This window comes from Neltuma alba, unplaced genomic scaffold, assembly GCF_004799145.2.
Source record: "Neltuma alba isolate B1F8T4 unplaced genomic scaffold, ASM479914v2 tig00011573_pilon, whole genome shotgun sequence".
NCBI classification, from domain to species: Eukaryota; Viridiplantae; Streptophyta; class Magnoliopsida; order Fabales; family Fabaceae; genus Neltuma; species Neltuma alba.
Genome location: NW_021636227.1, coordinates 119,104 through 135,164, shown reverse-complemented (window position 1 = coordinate 135,164; position 16,061 = coordinate 119,104). Strand labels below are relative to the sequence as shown.

Here is a 16,061-nt window from a genome sequence, read left to right as displayed (position 1 = left end):
CGTGTCCATGTCATCATCCAAGGAATGATCCATGTCCTCCTCCATGTAAGCATTCTTGAGTTATAAATTTCCTGAATACTCTGGAGGGCTTGTTGGGCCTCTAATTGGATGAGTACTACTTCGGCTTCATGACCTCCATATTGTATGCTATCATTCCCTCCCTCTTTGAAAAGATTCGTCCTCGAATCTTGACCTGGATCAAAAGGGAAGAAGTTAGAATTTGCAAAAATAATTTGGAAATAATATTTACTGAGTAGAAGAATCATGTAAGTTGTGTGATAGATCTTGGCAAGATCTTGAAAAGGATCTTGATTCCTTGAGGTCATGTGAGGATACTCTAATATTGGAAGCTGGTGAAAATTGCTTTGGGTTAGAAATCTTTTCTTTCTCACATGCACCCAAATATAAATGATTATGTGAATCCCTTGTGCATTTGCAAAATAACATAAAGCAACAACAAAATCTAGGTAATAAGAAAGCCTCTTAACCATAATCTGAATGTAATAAGAACACCTGTGAACAACAAAATTCATATAACAAGGACAATTCAATGTGAGAAGTTTAAGACATCTTAAAGACAAAAAGTCATTGGGAATAACAAAATCTAGGCTATCAGCATGTTTTTCAACATTGCTTGAATGAAATGAGAATCCATCGGGTGGCACTTTAGGAATCAAATCAACTACTTGCAACACACCAGAAACATAGGGCAAAGGATGATTAAGATGGTTAGTAATCAAAGAAATATCCTTGCAATCACCTTTAACCTCATTTTTCTCACAACTCTTTCCATGTTTCTCTTCACTCAAAGAAACACTCTCATTTTTACTCTCATTATTTTCACAACACTCAATGTATTGCACTTGTTTCTTTGCTCAAACTCTCTTCTTTTTCACAATTATTCGAAATAATGGAATCCATCTCCTTTGAATTTGATGTGGAGATGACATCTTTCTCTTGATTATTCTTCTTTGAAGAGGAGCATTGTCTTTCTGAATATTTATGTCTCTTGAGTTCTCGCTCATGCTTACTAAGTAGAGAAACCAAATCTTTAATCTCCATGAAGTTGCACATTTCTGCAACACAAGCTAATCTAGGATTAAGCCCATGTATAAAGCGATCCATAGTGGCTTCTGGAGTCTCCTTTATCCCATCTCTAATCATTGCTAACTCCATCTCATTATGATAGCCCTCAACAGTCATGGAGCCTTGTTTTAACTCCTGCAATCTTCTATGCAAGTCTCTTTTAGACTTGGAGCTGCGATTAGACTTCAAATGGTCTACTTCAGCATTTAGCTTTTGGACTTCTTTTAGGAAGAAGTTGAGATCTTTCCTAAGCTCTTTATGACCATACATATTTGGTACCTGAAAGGTTAGAAACAGGGAGAAGAATGGACCTCACCACTCTACTCACGTGTTTCACTCAAAACAATTTATGCCACTCATGTTTCTCTCAAATTTGGCTTTTAAATTGATGCATAACACTCTTGCCTTTTACCACTCAAGCTTGCCTCCTATAATATTCTTGATTGAAACTCAACAAAATCAAGAGACAATGTTAGTTTACGGTAATCTTCACAACCAAAATTGGTAAGAAACCAGTGACTATGTGAAAGAGGGAAAAAGAAGGATAGGCCAAACGTGAGGATGGAATAAAAGGAGGGGCAAAATGAGGAGAGAAGAAGTTTATGATTTAAAAAAAAATGGATAGGAAAAAAAACGTGGAAAAAGGGAGGCAGAAATTGCAAAATGAAAATAAGGTTGTGAAAGTAAAGGAAAATAGGAAACAAAGTAATTAGGAAAGGTACTACCTTGAGACAACTTTAGGAAAGTGAGTACCTTGCAAGAAAAGAACTGAAATTAGGAAAGTAATATGAAAAGGAAGGAAAAGGAATAGGAAACAAAAGAAATAAGGAAACTTGAAGAAAGAAAATAGGAAAGTAATATGAAAAGGAAAGTAATTCAAAATAGGAAACTAGATAAAATAAAGGAAAGTAGAAATAGAAAAGTAGGAGTCTTACCACCCAAGTATAAAGATTTAGGAAATTAATTGTGACTTGCAATGGAAGCTCTTTCAAATTAGGAAACTTGTCTCTTATGCTGCAATCTCCAAAATCTGAAACTTTCTCCCTTTTTTTTTTTTTTTTTTTTTTGTTTCAACACAACAGCACTTTTTTTTTCTTTTTTTTTTACGAATTTTTTTTATTTTTATTTTTTGCTACTCAAAAGAGCAAAGCAAGTCAAGTGAACAGGAAAAAAAACAATGGGTGGGAAGGAGAGGAAAAGGGAAAAAAACGAAAAAAAATAATAAAAGGGATGAAAATAAGGAAGAAAGGAGGAAGACAGAATGAGAAGAATGGAAACGAAAGGAAAACGGAAGCAATAAAGAAAGCAACAAAAATGAAAACACCAAAAGGATAGAACTTGAAAGCTAGCAAACCTTAGCTCTGATACCAAATGATACAAGGTACGGATACGGATTGGCTAGAAACAAGTTAGGAAACTAGACGAACGATCGAAGGTAGGACCTTACGAGAATCTGTCTCTTACAACCCTAGCCATGGAGACACCAAAAGAATGATCAGTCCTTGATACAGTCGAGTATTGTCACGAGAATATGAGGCGGCAAGCAAAGCTCACTCAAGAGAAATAAAATTCTCTAAAATTCATTCATTCAAATCTGATCCCCAATTACAAAAAACGTAGCCTTATATAGGCAGCAAAAGAACAATCTAGAATCAAAAAAACCCTAGGTCATAAATGCCATAAATGTGCCTTAATGATGATTGACTATCTTGGTTGGCACCTATTAAGGCTCAAGGAAATAGGAAATTACCTTTTCTTGAAGAAAAAGGCTGCTACCTAAAAATAGAAAACTAACCTAAAATATTCTTATGCAATCTTTGACTAAAAGGCCTTATTTAATGCAAATAAAAATGGAAACTTAAAAAAACGAAATTAAACCATAACTAATACATAAAGACGCCTTCTTGATGCTTCTTGGACCTTCCAAATAGATCTTCATAATTGCTATTCACGTCCATAAGCATGTATGGGCCTTTAAGACACCCATTTGGGCTTGAATATGGTTGAATCACGTTCTGGAACTCCCATGGTCCATAACACAATGCATTTGGGCCCCAATTTAAAAGATTATAGCTCTAATGGACTCCTCCAGGCACATATAATTATGTTGGGCCTTTAATAACATAAGAATTGGCTTCAAATGCTCCTTTTGGGCTCTTAGAACACATGTTCTTGTCTTTCTCAAGGTCCAAGTATTTATACTCCAACGACTCATATGCCATGGTGGCTTTCGGGGTGGCCTTCCATATGTCACATTAAGCTCCGCACGTGTCCATGTCATCATCCAAGGAATGATCCATGTCCTCCATGTAGGCATTCTTGAGTTATAAATTTCCTGAATACTCTGGAGGGCTTGTTGGGCCTCTAATTGGATGAGTACTACTTTGGCTTCATGACCTCCATATTATATGCTATCACTTGTTTATAGCAGAACTTTAGATGACCATGTTATGCACTTGTGTGAGGTGTTTAAAACTCTTAGAGAAAATAGCTTGTATGCTAATTTTCAAAAATGTTATTTTTGCATGGATTCTGTTGTATTTCTTGGTTTTATTGTAGGTGTTCAAGGGATCCATGTGGATGAGAAAAAGGTGAAAGCTATAAGAGATTGGCCAACTCCAAATAATGCCAATGAAGTTAGGAGTTTTCATGGACTAGCAAGTTTCTATAGGAGGTTTGTCAAAGATTTTTCAACTATTGCTGCACCTCTAAATGAGATTGTTAAGAAGCACTTGACATTTAAATGGGGTGAAGCACAAGAAACAACTTTTAATACCTTGAAAGAGAAATTAACCAATGCACCACTTTTGTGTTTACCTGATTTTAATAAAGTTTTTGAAGTTGAATGTGATGCTTCTGGGATTGGTATTGGTGCTGTTCTAATGCAAGAGTCTAGACCTATTGCCTACTTCAGTGAGAAATTAAGTGGAGCTTCTTTGAATTACTCTACTTATGATAAGGAACTCTATGCTTTAAAACGAACTTTAGAAACATGACAGCATTATTTATGGCCTAAGGAGTTCATTATTCACTCTGATCATGAAAGTTTGAAGTTTCTAAAGTCTCAAGGTAAGCTTAACAAGAGGCATGCTCGCTGGTTGGAATTCATAGAGACGTTTCCTTATGTGATCAAGCAGCAAGGTAAAGAGAATGTTGTTGCTGATGCTCTTTCTAGGAGGTATTCTCTTATCACTTCTCTTCATGCTAGATTACTTGGATTTGAATTATTGAAAGGGTTGTATGACTCTGATTGTGATTTTTCCAAAATTTGGCTTTCTTGTGAAAAGCATAGGGTGAATGACTTTTATAGATCTGATGTGTTTCTTTTTAAGAAAGATAAATTGTGCATTTCCAATTGCTCTATGTGTGAGCTGCTTGTAAAAGAAACTCATGGTGGTGGTTTGATGGGTCACTTTGGTGTTGACAAAACATTAGCTCTTTTGCATGAACACTTTTATTGGCCTGGTATGCGCAAAGATGTTGTGTCTGTTTGTGCTAAATGTGTGACATGTAGGCATGCAAAGTCTAAGGTTCAACCTCATGGTTTATATTCCCCTCTACCTGTGCCTTCCCAACCTTGGGTAGATATTTCTATGGATTTTGTGTTGGGCTTGCCTAGGTCTCAATCTGGGAAAGATAGCATATTTGTTGTAGTGGATAGATTTAGTAAAATGGCTCATTTTATTGCTTGTTCTGAAACAAATGATGCTATGCATATTGCTGACTTGTTCTTCAAAGAAATTGTTAGATTGCATGGATTGCCTAAAACCATTGTGAGTGATAGGGATGTAAAGTTTCTTAGCCATTTTTGGAGGACCTTGTGGAGTAAGCTTGGAACTAAGTTGCTGTTTTCTACTGTGGCACATCCCCAAACGGATGGGCAAACTGAGGTCGTCAATAGAACACTCACTACCTTGTTACGTGCAATAATTCAAAAGAACTTGAAGAATTGGGTCAACTGTTTGCCTCATATTAAATTTGCATATAACAGGGCTATTCACTTTTCTACTTCTTTCTCTCCATTTGAGATTGTTTATGGCTTTAATCCTCTATCTCCTTTGGATATTCTGCCTTTGCCTTCTAGTGAATGAGCTAACCTTGATGGCAAGAAAAAGGCTGAGTTTGTGCAGGAATTACATGCTAAGATGAGGGCCAACATCGAGAAAAAGAATGAGCAATATACAAAGCAAGCTAACAAAGGTCGTAGGAAGGTTGTCTTTGAGCCTGGAGACTGGGTTTGGGTATACTTGCGAAAGGAGAGGTTTTCCAGAACAACGAAAGTCTAAGTTGCAGCCAAGAGGAGATGGCCCTTTCCAAGTCTTGGAGCGAATAAATGATAATGCCTATAAAATAGATTTGCCTAGCTCCTACGGTAATGTAAGTGCTACATTTAATGTGACTGATTTATCTCTCTTTGATGCTGCAGATTCGAGGACGAATCCTTTTGAGCAGGGAGGGAATGATAGAGGAGCATGGCATGATCAAGCATCAAAGGAAGACCAAAACACGGAGTGTGGAGCCCAAGCTAAAAGATGGAAGTCCAATATTCTAAAAGACCCATTACAAGGCATTGCAGGCCCAATGACAAGAGCAAGGACCAAATCTATGAAAGAGGCGCTGAATTGTTTGATAAAAGATCTTAAAGAGTTAGAGCCCATTTATTTGGAAGAAGCATCCCTCAATCAGCCCATCAAGGGTCCAAACATGGTGATTACATTGCTAGAAGCGAAACAAGATGATGTACAAGGCCCATGTGCAGTCCAGATTGAAGAATTCACTCAAAATACCATGTGACAAGTATGTGCCTTGGAGGAGGAGCATAAGTGACGTCCAAGAATATTCAAGAAGCATTAAGAAGGTGTCTTTATGTATTAGTTATGGTTTAATTTTGTTTTTTTAAGTTTCCATTTTTATTTGCATTAAATAAGGCCTTTTGGTCAAAGATTGTATAAGAATATTTTAGGTTAGTTTCCTATTTTTAGGTAGCAGCCTTTTTCTTCAAGAAAAGGTAATTTCCTATTTCCTTTGGCCTTAATTGGTGCCAACCAAGATAGTCAATCATCATTAAGGCACATTTATGGCATTTATGACCTAGGGTTTTTTTATTCTAGATTGTTCTTTTGCTGCCTATGTAAGGCTACGTTTTTTGTAATTTGGCATCAGATTTGAATGAATGAATTTTAGAGAATTTTATTTCTCTTGAGTGAGCTTTGCTTGCCGCCTCGTATTCTCGTGGGAATACTCGACTGTATTAAGGACTGATCATCCTTGTGGTGTCTCCATGGCTAGGGTTGTAAGAGACAGGTTCTCTTAAGGTCCTACCTTCGATCGCTCGTATAGTTTCCTAACTTGTTTCTAGTCGATCCGTATCCGTACCTTATATCACAGTTCTTGGCCCAAATGACAAAATTTCTGAGACCTATTCACCGCCATTCTTGAATCCTTATGCAAAATTGTGAGTTTTTTTTTTTGGTGAAGACACGCTGAATTCTGATATCTGGGGGGAATTTCCTTTTCAAGTTGCGTCGAAACAAAATCTCTTTTCAGTTCATGACGCAAATGGCAGAATTTCTTAGACCTATTCACCATTCTTGAGTCATCATGCAAAATCGTGAATCCTTTTCGTCAACCGATGCTGAATTTCTAGGCAAGGGGAGAATTTCCTTCTCACGCAAGCAAAACGGCTGAGAGAAAATCTATTTCAGTTCATGGCCCCCATGGCAGATTTTCTGAGACATATTCACTATCCTTGAATACTCATGCAAAATCATGCATTTTTTTTTGTCAAGCCACGCTGAGTTCCGGGATCTGGGAGAATTTCCTTCTCACACAAACACAATGCCTGAAACAAGTTCTCTTTCAGTTCATGGCCTAACTGGCAGAATTTCTGAGACCTTTTAACCATCCTTGAATCCTCAATCAAAATCATGAGTTTTTTTTTTTGTAAAGCCACTTTGAATTCCAAGGCAAGAGAAGATTTTCCTTCTCATTCAAGCTAAATGGCCGAAAGAAAATCTGTTTCAGCTCAAGGCCCAAGTGAAGGAATTTCTGAGACATATTCACCATTCTTGAATCCTCGTGCAAAACTTTGAGTTTTTTTTGTCAAGCCACATTGAATTCCGAGGCACGGGATGATTTTCTGTCTCATGCAAGCGAAATGGCTGAAAGAAAATCGATTTCAGTTCATGGCCCAAATGGCGGAATCTCTAAGACCTTCTCCCCATTCTTGACTCCTCAATCAAAATCGTGAGTTTTTTTTCTTCTTTTTTCATCAAGCCACGCTGAATTTTGAGGTGACGCGATATTTTTCTTCTCATGCATGCAAAATGGCTGAGCGACAATCTATTTCACTTCTTGGTCCAAATTACGGAATTTCTCAAACCTATTCACCGCCATTCTTGAATCCTCATGCAAAATTGTGAGTTTTTCTTTTTTGTGAAGCCACGCTGAATTCCAATATCTAGGGGGAATTTCCTTCTCAAGCTGGGCTGAAACAAAATCTCTTTTTCTGTTCATGGCCCAAATGGCGGAATTTCTTAGACCTATTTACCATTCTTGAGTCATCATGCAAAATCGTGAATCCTTCTCTTCAAGCAACGCTGAATTTCTAGGCAAGGGGAGAATTTCCTTCTAATGCAAGCAAAATGGTCAAGAGAAAATCCATTTCAGTTCATGGCCCACATAGCAGAATTTCTGAGACATATTCACCATCCTTGAATCCTCATGCAAAATCGTGCGTTTTTTTTTTTGTCAAGCCACACTGAGTTCTGGGATTTGGGAGAATTTCCTTCTCACACAAACACAATGCCTGAAACAAGTTCTCTTTCAGGTCATTGCCCAACTGGCAGAATTTCTGAGACCTTTTAACCATCCTTGAATCCTTCAATCAAAATCGTGAGTTTTTTTTTTTGTGAAGCCACTCTGAATTCCAAGGCAAGAGAAGATTTTCCTTCTCATGCAAGCCAAATGCCCGAAAGAAAATCTGTTTCAGCTCAAGGCCCAAGGGGCGGAATTTTTGAGACATATTGACCATTCATGAATCCTCATGCAAAACTGAGTTTTTTTTGTCAAGCCACACTGAATTCTGAGGCACGGGATGATTTTCCATCTCATGCTAGTGAAATGGATGAAAGAAAATCGGTTTCAGTTCATGGCCCAAATGGCAGAATCTTTAAGACCTTCTCCCTATTCTTGACTCCTCAATCAAAATCGTGAGTTTTTTTTCGTCAAGCCACGCTGAATTATGAGGTGACGCGAGATTTTTCTTCTCATGCATGCAAAATGGCGGAGCGAAAATCTATTTCAGTTTTGTGTCCAAATGACAGAATTTCTCAGACCTATTCACCACCATTCTTGAATCCTCATGCAAAATTTTGAGTTTTTCCTTTTTGTGAAGCCACGCTGAATTCCAATATCTAGGGGGAATTTCCTTCTCAAGCTGGCCCGAAACAAAATCTCTTTTCAATTCATGACCTAAATGGCAGAATTTCTGAGACCTATTCACCATTCTTGAGTCATGCAAAATTGTGAATCCTTTTCCTCAAGCGATGCTGAATTTCTAGGCAAGGGGAGAATTTCCTTCTCATGCAAGTAAAATGGCCGAGAGAAAATCTATTTCAGTTCATGGCCTGCATGGCAGAGTTTTTGAGACATATCCACTATCCTTGAATCCTCATGCAAAATCGTGCGTTTTTTTTTTGTCAAGCCATGCTGAGTTCCGAGATTTGGGAGAATTTCGTTATCACACAAACACAATGCCTGAAACAAGTTCTCTTTCAGTTCATGGACCAACTGGCAGAATTTCTGAGACCTTTTAAACCTTCCTTGAATCCTCAATCAAAATCATGAGTTTTTTTCTTGCGAAGCCATGCTAAATTCCAAGGAGAGAGAAGATTTTCCTTCTCATACAAGCGAAATGGCTGAAGGAAAATCTGTTTTAGCTCGAGGCCCAAGTGGCGGAATTTCTGAGACATATTCACCATTCGTGAATCCTCGTGCCAAATCGTGAGTTTTTTCTGTCAAGCCCCACTGAATTCCAAGGCACAGGATGATTTTCCGTTTCATGCAAGCGAAATGGCTGAAAGAAAATCTGTTTCAGTTTATGGCCGAAAATGGCGAAATCTCTAAGACCTTCTCCCCATTCTTGACTCCTAAATCAAAATCATGAGTTTTTTTTTTTTCTTTTTTTGGTCAAGCCACGCTGAATTCTGAGACGACGGGAGATTTTTCTTCTCATGCAAGCAAAATGGCTGAGCCAAAATCTATTTCAATTCTTGGCCCAAATGACAAAATTTGTGAGACCTATTCACCGCCATTCTTGAATCCTCATGCAAAATTGTGAGTTTTTTTTTGGTGAAGACACGCTGAATTCTGATATCTGGGGGGAATTTCCTTCTCAAGCTGCGTCGAAACAAAATCTCTTTTCAGTTCATGACACAAATGGCGGAATTTCTTAGACCTATTCACCATTCTTGAGTCATCATGCAAAATCGTGAATCCTTTTTGTCAACCGATGCTGAATTTCTAGGCAACGGGAGAATTTCCTTCTCACACAAGCAAAACGGCCAAGAGAAAATCTATTTCAGTTCATGGCTCGCATGGCAGAATTTCTAAGACATATTCACTATCCTTGAATACTCACGCAAAGTCATGCGTTTTTTTTTTTGGTGAAACCATGCTGAGTTTTGAGATCAGGGAGAATTTTGTTCTCACACATACACAATGCCTGAAACAAGTTCTCTTTCAGTTCATGGCCTAACTGGCAGAATTTGAGACCTTTTAACTATCCTTGAATCCTCCATCAAAATCGTGAGTTTTTTTTTTTTGTGAAGCCGCTCTAAATTGCAAGGCGAGAGAAGATTTTCCTTCTCATGCAAGCCAAATGGCTGAAAGAAAATTTGTTTCAGCTCGAGGCCCACGTGGCGGAATTTCTGAGACATATTCACGATTCCTGAATCATCGTGCAAAATCGTGAATTTTTTTCCTCAAGCCACACTGAATTCCGAGTGATCTCTTGTCGTTCAAAGGTCAAATTTAATACTCTAGATTAGGAAGGAGATGAGTCAACTAGAGGTCAGTCTCAAGGAGCCTTAATGTCTTCTAGAATTAAACTAATTAGAAGTTACAAATTAAATTGACAGAGAAGGAGGTAGCTTCTGGAATTAGTTTCTATCATGAATTGTTATTTATGAAAACTGATTTTCAAAAGGAATGAGAGAAGAACAAGATGCAAAAAAGAGTTTGAAAGAGATATCAATGAAGTGAATTCCCTTGGTTTGTGATTTCACCTTCCTTGCAACCTAAAATCATATTTCTATTTCTCTTAGGCAATTCATCAAACAGTAGGTTTGTAATCAACTCTAATGATGTAATTAGATAATTTCTAGGATGAAGATTAACCAATTCACCTCAGATTTATCACAACAACTAAGTTCCAGACTTAACCAAATCAGAAATTGAATTGAAGCTACTTAGAAACAGGAAATTATAAGCTCTAAACACATCACAATAGAAATCTCATTATTTAGTTGATCAAAATGTGGTTCATCAAATTCCCCCACATTAGCACTTTGCACTCCTAGGCAAATATGATCAAATAGTTCCTGAAATCTCATTAACAACCAGCTATAAATTGAAATAGTATCCAATTATGATTCTTCATCTCAACCCAGTACTCAAGAGAAAAACCAGCATAATAAGGAATCAAATTGTCAATAAAAAGACTAGGAAATGATCTTAATTCAGCAAATTGCACAAGGAAAAGTGGAAGTATTCTCTCGGCAAGTGTTTCGCTCTCCTCACCATTCCATTACAGGGTCATTTCACTCTTCACTCTTAGCCTAGGCCCTACCATAAGCTTGACAAAACTCTAATATCTCCACCACTGAGTAGCATGAGGTAATTTTGCATCAAGAGGACTTTCCTTAAGGTTGTAATGTTGGAAAGGCTAAAGGATGGAATCTGTCCACTTGAGCAAGAATGCATGCATGCTGAAAACAAGACAAAGAATACAAACAACTCACAAATGAACTCTTCAACGCAGGCCATGAATGCAAATGCTAATGTATAGCTCTTATTGGAATACTGGAGTTATGAGATACTAGCTATAATCTTGTTTATAATTCTTTGCTTAGGCTTTTCGAAAAACTTTTTTTTTCTCATTTCTTTTTTTCTGCTGCTTATTGGCTCTTTTTTTTTGTACATCCTTTTTTTCAATTCGTTTTTTTCCTTCAACTGCCTTTTTCTTTCTTCTCTTTCTTTTCCATTTTTTTCTTCTTGTTTTTTTTTAATTTTCACAGCTAGCATCCTGGGATAGAATTAAACAAAGGCAATACAAAATAGATCCTAACAATGAAAAAGCATGAAATGATCAAATGCAATACAATCTTACTTAAGTTGGCCAGTATGATATGAAAAGAATCATGAATGGCTCAATGGGGTTAAGCAAAAGTCAGTATCAATGGTTTGTGTTTGGAGTAATCTGGGTTTAGAATAGAATGCCTCTTTCATATGCAATTTCCCAAAGCAAAAATGTGGCCTCAATTAAGAGCTAGGTCAAGTTCTAGAGGGTCCTAGTACTAAGGAGATTGCACTCATAATAAAAGGAATTTAGGCTCAAACAAGACCTTCCAACATGGGTTATTCTTCCCAAATCCAATGCAACAGCTGAATAAAATCAATTCTAACCTTAATACAGCATTTCTCAACCTCAAATGCTGAATCTTCCCAAGAATAATTAGGTTTCAATGTATTCCCAGATTTCTAAATGTTCAAGTCAGAAAGTTATCAACATGATTTCAGAAAATCAAGCTTCTACCAAAGAGATTTTTGGAGTAGCAAAGGTTTAGTGCAGCACAACTGATCTAGAAAGTGGATTATGCATAGACACTCAAAGCAAGGGACATGAGTGCTAAGTCATATCAGCAGTGCATAATCTAAAACCAAGAATTTCAAAATCATCAAGATATTATCCTTCCCCCACACTTAAATTCAGTATTGTCCTCAATACAGTCTAGAGCACATGAAAAGTCCAGAGTAAAAACATCAAAACAAAAAAAAAAGAAGGAAAACAAGTAAAACACCATTTTTTTAAAAAAAAAACTACTGAAATGACCTCTTCCCCCCACACTTATTCTCAAATCATTTAAGCATAAAATATCACCAGCAAGACACAAAAATGAAAAGAAAGCAATAGGGAAAAGAGGCAACCGGATATTCAAGGTGGCTGGGAGTTTTCATGATAGAGCTTAAGCAAATGTCCATTGACCTTCAATGTGCGACCATTTTGCTCATCTAGAAGTTCCAACATACCAAAATCATGCACTTTGGTAACTGTATATGGACCATCCCATCTTGTATTGAGCTTCCCTTGTTTAAACTTGAATCTGGCCTTGAATAAGAGAACATGATCACCCTACTTAAAATGTTTCCTTAAGATGCCTTTATCATGAATGAGCTTTGTCTTTTCCTTATACATCCTTGAATTCTCATATGCCTCAAGTCTGATTTCTTGTAACTCTTGTATCTGCATTTTTCTTTCAATTACAGTAGCTTCCATGTCCATATTGCAGATTTTTACAGCCCAATAAGCTTTATGTTCAAGTTCTACAGGTAAGTGGCATGCTTTTCCATATACTAGCCTATAAGAAGACATCCCAATTGGGGTCTTGAAAGCTGTCCTATATGCCCATAAAGCTTCTTCTAATTTAACACTCCAATCCCTCCTTATTGGTCTCACTATCTTTTCAAGAATCTGTTTAATTTCCCTATTTGAAATTTATGTTTGGCCATTAGTTTGAGGGTGATAAGCTGTGGACATCTTGTGAGTTACTCCATATTTAGCAAAAAGACCATCCAACAACCTATTACAAAAGTGTGTACCTCTATCACTAACCATAGCTCTAGGAATACCAAATCTGGAAAATATATGAGACTTAATGAACTTGGCAACAGTGGCTGCATCATCCTTTTTTGTTGGTATTGCCTCCACCCATCTTGAAACATAATCCACAGCTAATAGTATATAATGATAACCAAAAGATAGAGGGAATGGCCCTATAAAATCTATCCCCCACACATCAAATATTTCACAGAAAAGCATTGGGACTCGGGGCATCTCATGTCTTTTACTATTTCCACCAAAACGCTGGCACTTATCACACACTTTGCAATAATTGTAGGCATCTTTAAAGAGTGTTGGCCAGCAGAACCCTGCTTCCAAAATCTTCCTAGAAGTCTTTTTAGCACTAAAATGTCCACCACATGCCCAAGAGTGACAAGCATCCAAAATTCCAGTGACTTCTTCATTACACATCTCTGTATAATCTGGTCATTACACAGCCTCCAAAGAATAGGTGGATCCCAACAATAGTATTTGGCTTCACTCTTTAATTTTTGGGCCTAAAAGTAAGAAAGGGAAGGTGGAATTAAATCTGTAACAAGGTAACTCACTATGTTAGCATACCAAGGTTCATGTTTAGTCATAGCCATTAACACAGAAGTAGGGAAATCATCACAGATTAAGGAAGAATCAGAAACTCCCTTTGTATCTTCAGGTAGCCTACTCAAATGGTCTGCAACACAGTTTTCAGCACCACTCCTGTCTCGAATTTCCAAATCAAATTCTTGTAGCAATAGAATCCATCTCAATAACCTTGGCTTGCTATCTGTTTTCTTAAAAAGAAATTTCACAGCCGCATGGTTAGTATAAACAATAACATGAGAATTAAGAAGATAAGGTCTAAACTTGTCCAAAGCAAAGACAATTGCAAATCTTTTTCAGTTGTAGTATAATTAATTTGGGCATTGTCCAATGTTTTGGATGCATATGCAATTACCCTGGATAGTTTACCCTCTTTTGACCCAACATTGCACCTACTGCTATATGAGATGCATCACAAGCTAGCTCAAATGGTGAATTCCAATATGGTGCAGTGAGTATCGGCGGTGAGACAAGCATTGCTTTTAAAGTATCAAATGCATGTTTGCAGTCCTCATCAAAGTGAAAGTCAACATCTTTTTGCATGAGTTTAGACAAAGGAGAAGCAATCTTGCTGAAATCTTTAACAAACCTTCTGTAAAAACCACAATGGCCAAGAAAAGATCTTAGTTCCTTTAAAGTCTTAGGACAAGGCAGAAATGAAATGACTTTTATTTTTGCTTTATCTACCTCAATGCCCCTTCTAGAAACTAAATGACCTGGTACTATGCCTTGATCCACCATAAAAGTGACATTTTTCAAAATTTAAAATCAAAATTTTCTCCATGCACTTGGCCAAGACTTTATCAAGACTCTCTAGACAAGCAGAAAAATTATCCCCATACACTGTAAAATCATCCATGAATACCTCCATGGATGAACCTAGGAACTCACTAAATATAGCCATCATAGCCCTCTAAAATGTTCCTGGTGCATTACATAGCCCAAAGGGCATTCTTCTATAAGCAAAAGTTCCATAGGGACAAGTAAAGGTAGTCTTATCTTGATCCTCTGGTGCAATCGGTATTTGGAAATATCCTGAAAATCCATCCAGAAAACAATAATTAGTTCTACCAGATAATCTCTCAATCATTTGATCTACAAAGGGTAATGGAAAATGATCCTTTCGTGTTGCATCATTTAGTCTTCTGTAGTCAACGCACACACGCCATGCATTTTGTATCCTAGTTGGTATCAATTCATTTTTTTTCATTTTTTAATAACAGTAATGCCACTTTTCTTAGGGACCACTTGTACAGGGTTGACCCCATTAACTATCTGAGATGGGGAAAATCAAGGGGTTAAGCCTACGTTGAGGTTGTCTAATTGGTTTCATCCCATCATTTAATAATATTCTGTGAGTACAGATTGAAGGATTAATTCCAGGTATGTCTGCCATAGACCAACCTATTGCCTTTTTATGTTTCTGCAAAACAGCAATTAATTGTTCCTCCTCTGTAACAGTGAGTGACGTAGCTATAATCACTGGTAATTTATTATCTTCAGCAAGATACACATATTTAAGATTGGGGGGTAGGGGTTTAAGTTCTAGTTCAGGGGGTTTCACCACAGAAGGAACCAACTCCTTAAGCTCCAAAGCTCCAACAAAGTGCTGCTGCAAGTCCTCACTTGATTCTGGATTTTGTGTGCTGTAAGAATAGCAACCAGAGGGCAAACAACCAAGATGATAATGTACATTATGCAAGAATTTCATAAATTTAGCATTGAATTCTTGTGTAGATTCTTTATTTCTGAACACTTTTTGAGCTTGATCTTGATTACAAGTAACTTGCCGCAATGATTGAAGTTCTCTCCTATAATGTTCAGCTTCTGCAGAAAACATGGACAAAAATTCATGAATATGCTTTAACATTTGAAAAGGATATGAAGAAAAAAAGTTATCTGCAGTGTTGATTAATGCATCATAAGGAGAATTCTGATGTAAATTATCCAAAATTGAATCGGATTGCAACTTTAATTTCTCAAAACAGTGAGCTGGTGGAATATGGAATTTTTGTTCCTTAGCATAAGCTTGTCCAGTGACCAAATCTCCTTTCTTTTCTTCATCAATATGCATTCTTGATGTTTCCAATGTTGCTATATTGGTACTAGCTCCATCCAATACAGATTTTGCAATATTCTCAGCTTCTGCAAAGTTAGAAAATATACCTTTCCCAAGCCCATTATTAGAGATTTCAGAAACAAAATCATCATCAAAAGAAGAAATATCAAAAGAAAATGTTTGCAATGTGGAAAGTGAGCTATCAACTGAATGAAAGTCAACACTACACACCTCATCATCACAAACAGAAAAATCATTGGGGCAGAAGAAGGAATTCATTATTGGCAAATCTAAATCAAATGTGGTGAGACCATACTTGTTCATGTTAAGAAGGGAAAGTTCACATTTAGCTACAGAGTCTTCTATCAAAGCATCAATGGCACTTACGCTCAACAATGAGTAATCTTCATATAGGTGCTTCATAGCTTCATAAAC

At 37.1% G+C, this 16,061-nt stretch overlaps 1 protein-coding gene across 1 annotated transcript; it reads right to left on the bottom strand.

Moving 5' to 3' along the window:
• Nucleotides 1-849: 849 nt before the first annotated feature.
• Nucleotides 850-13,399, bottom strand: LOC114715031 (uncharacterized). Its single transcript, XM_028899837.1, has 5 exons — nucleotides 12,980-13,399; nucleotides 12,561-12,838; nucleotides 12,353-12,470; nucleotides 11,773-11,847; nucleotides 850-1,365 (listed from the first exon to the last, which is right to left on the bottom strand). Exons 1-5 carry the CDS (start codon nucleotides 13,397-13,399, stop codon nucleotides 850-852), a joined length of 1,407 nt encoding a protein of 468 aa, XP_028755670.1.
• Nucleotides 13,400-16,061: the final 2,662 nt, after the last annotated feature.

Coding starts and splice junctions, on each gene's coding strand:
- LOC114715031 (XM_028899837.1), bottom strand. CDS start 13,399: ATGTGTAATGAAGAAGTCACTGGAATTTTGGATGCTTGTCACTCTTGG. Junction 12,839..12,979: donor TTGGTATTCCTAGAGCTATG/GTTAGTGATAGA, acceptor GAAATTAAACAG/ATTCTTGAAAAGATAGTGAG. Junction 1,366..11,772: donor TTGAGAAATGCTGTATTAAG/GTTAGAATTGAT, acceptor CTAACCTTTCAG/GTACCAAATATGTATGGTCA.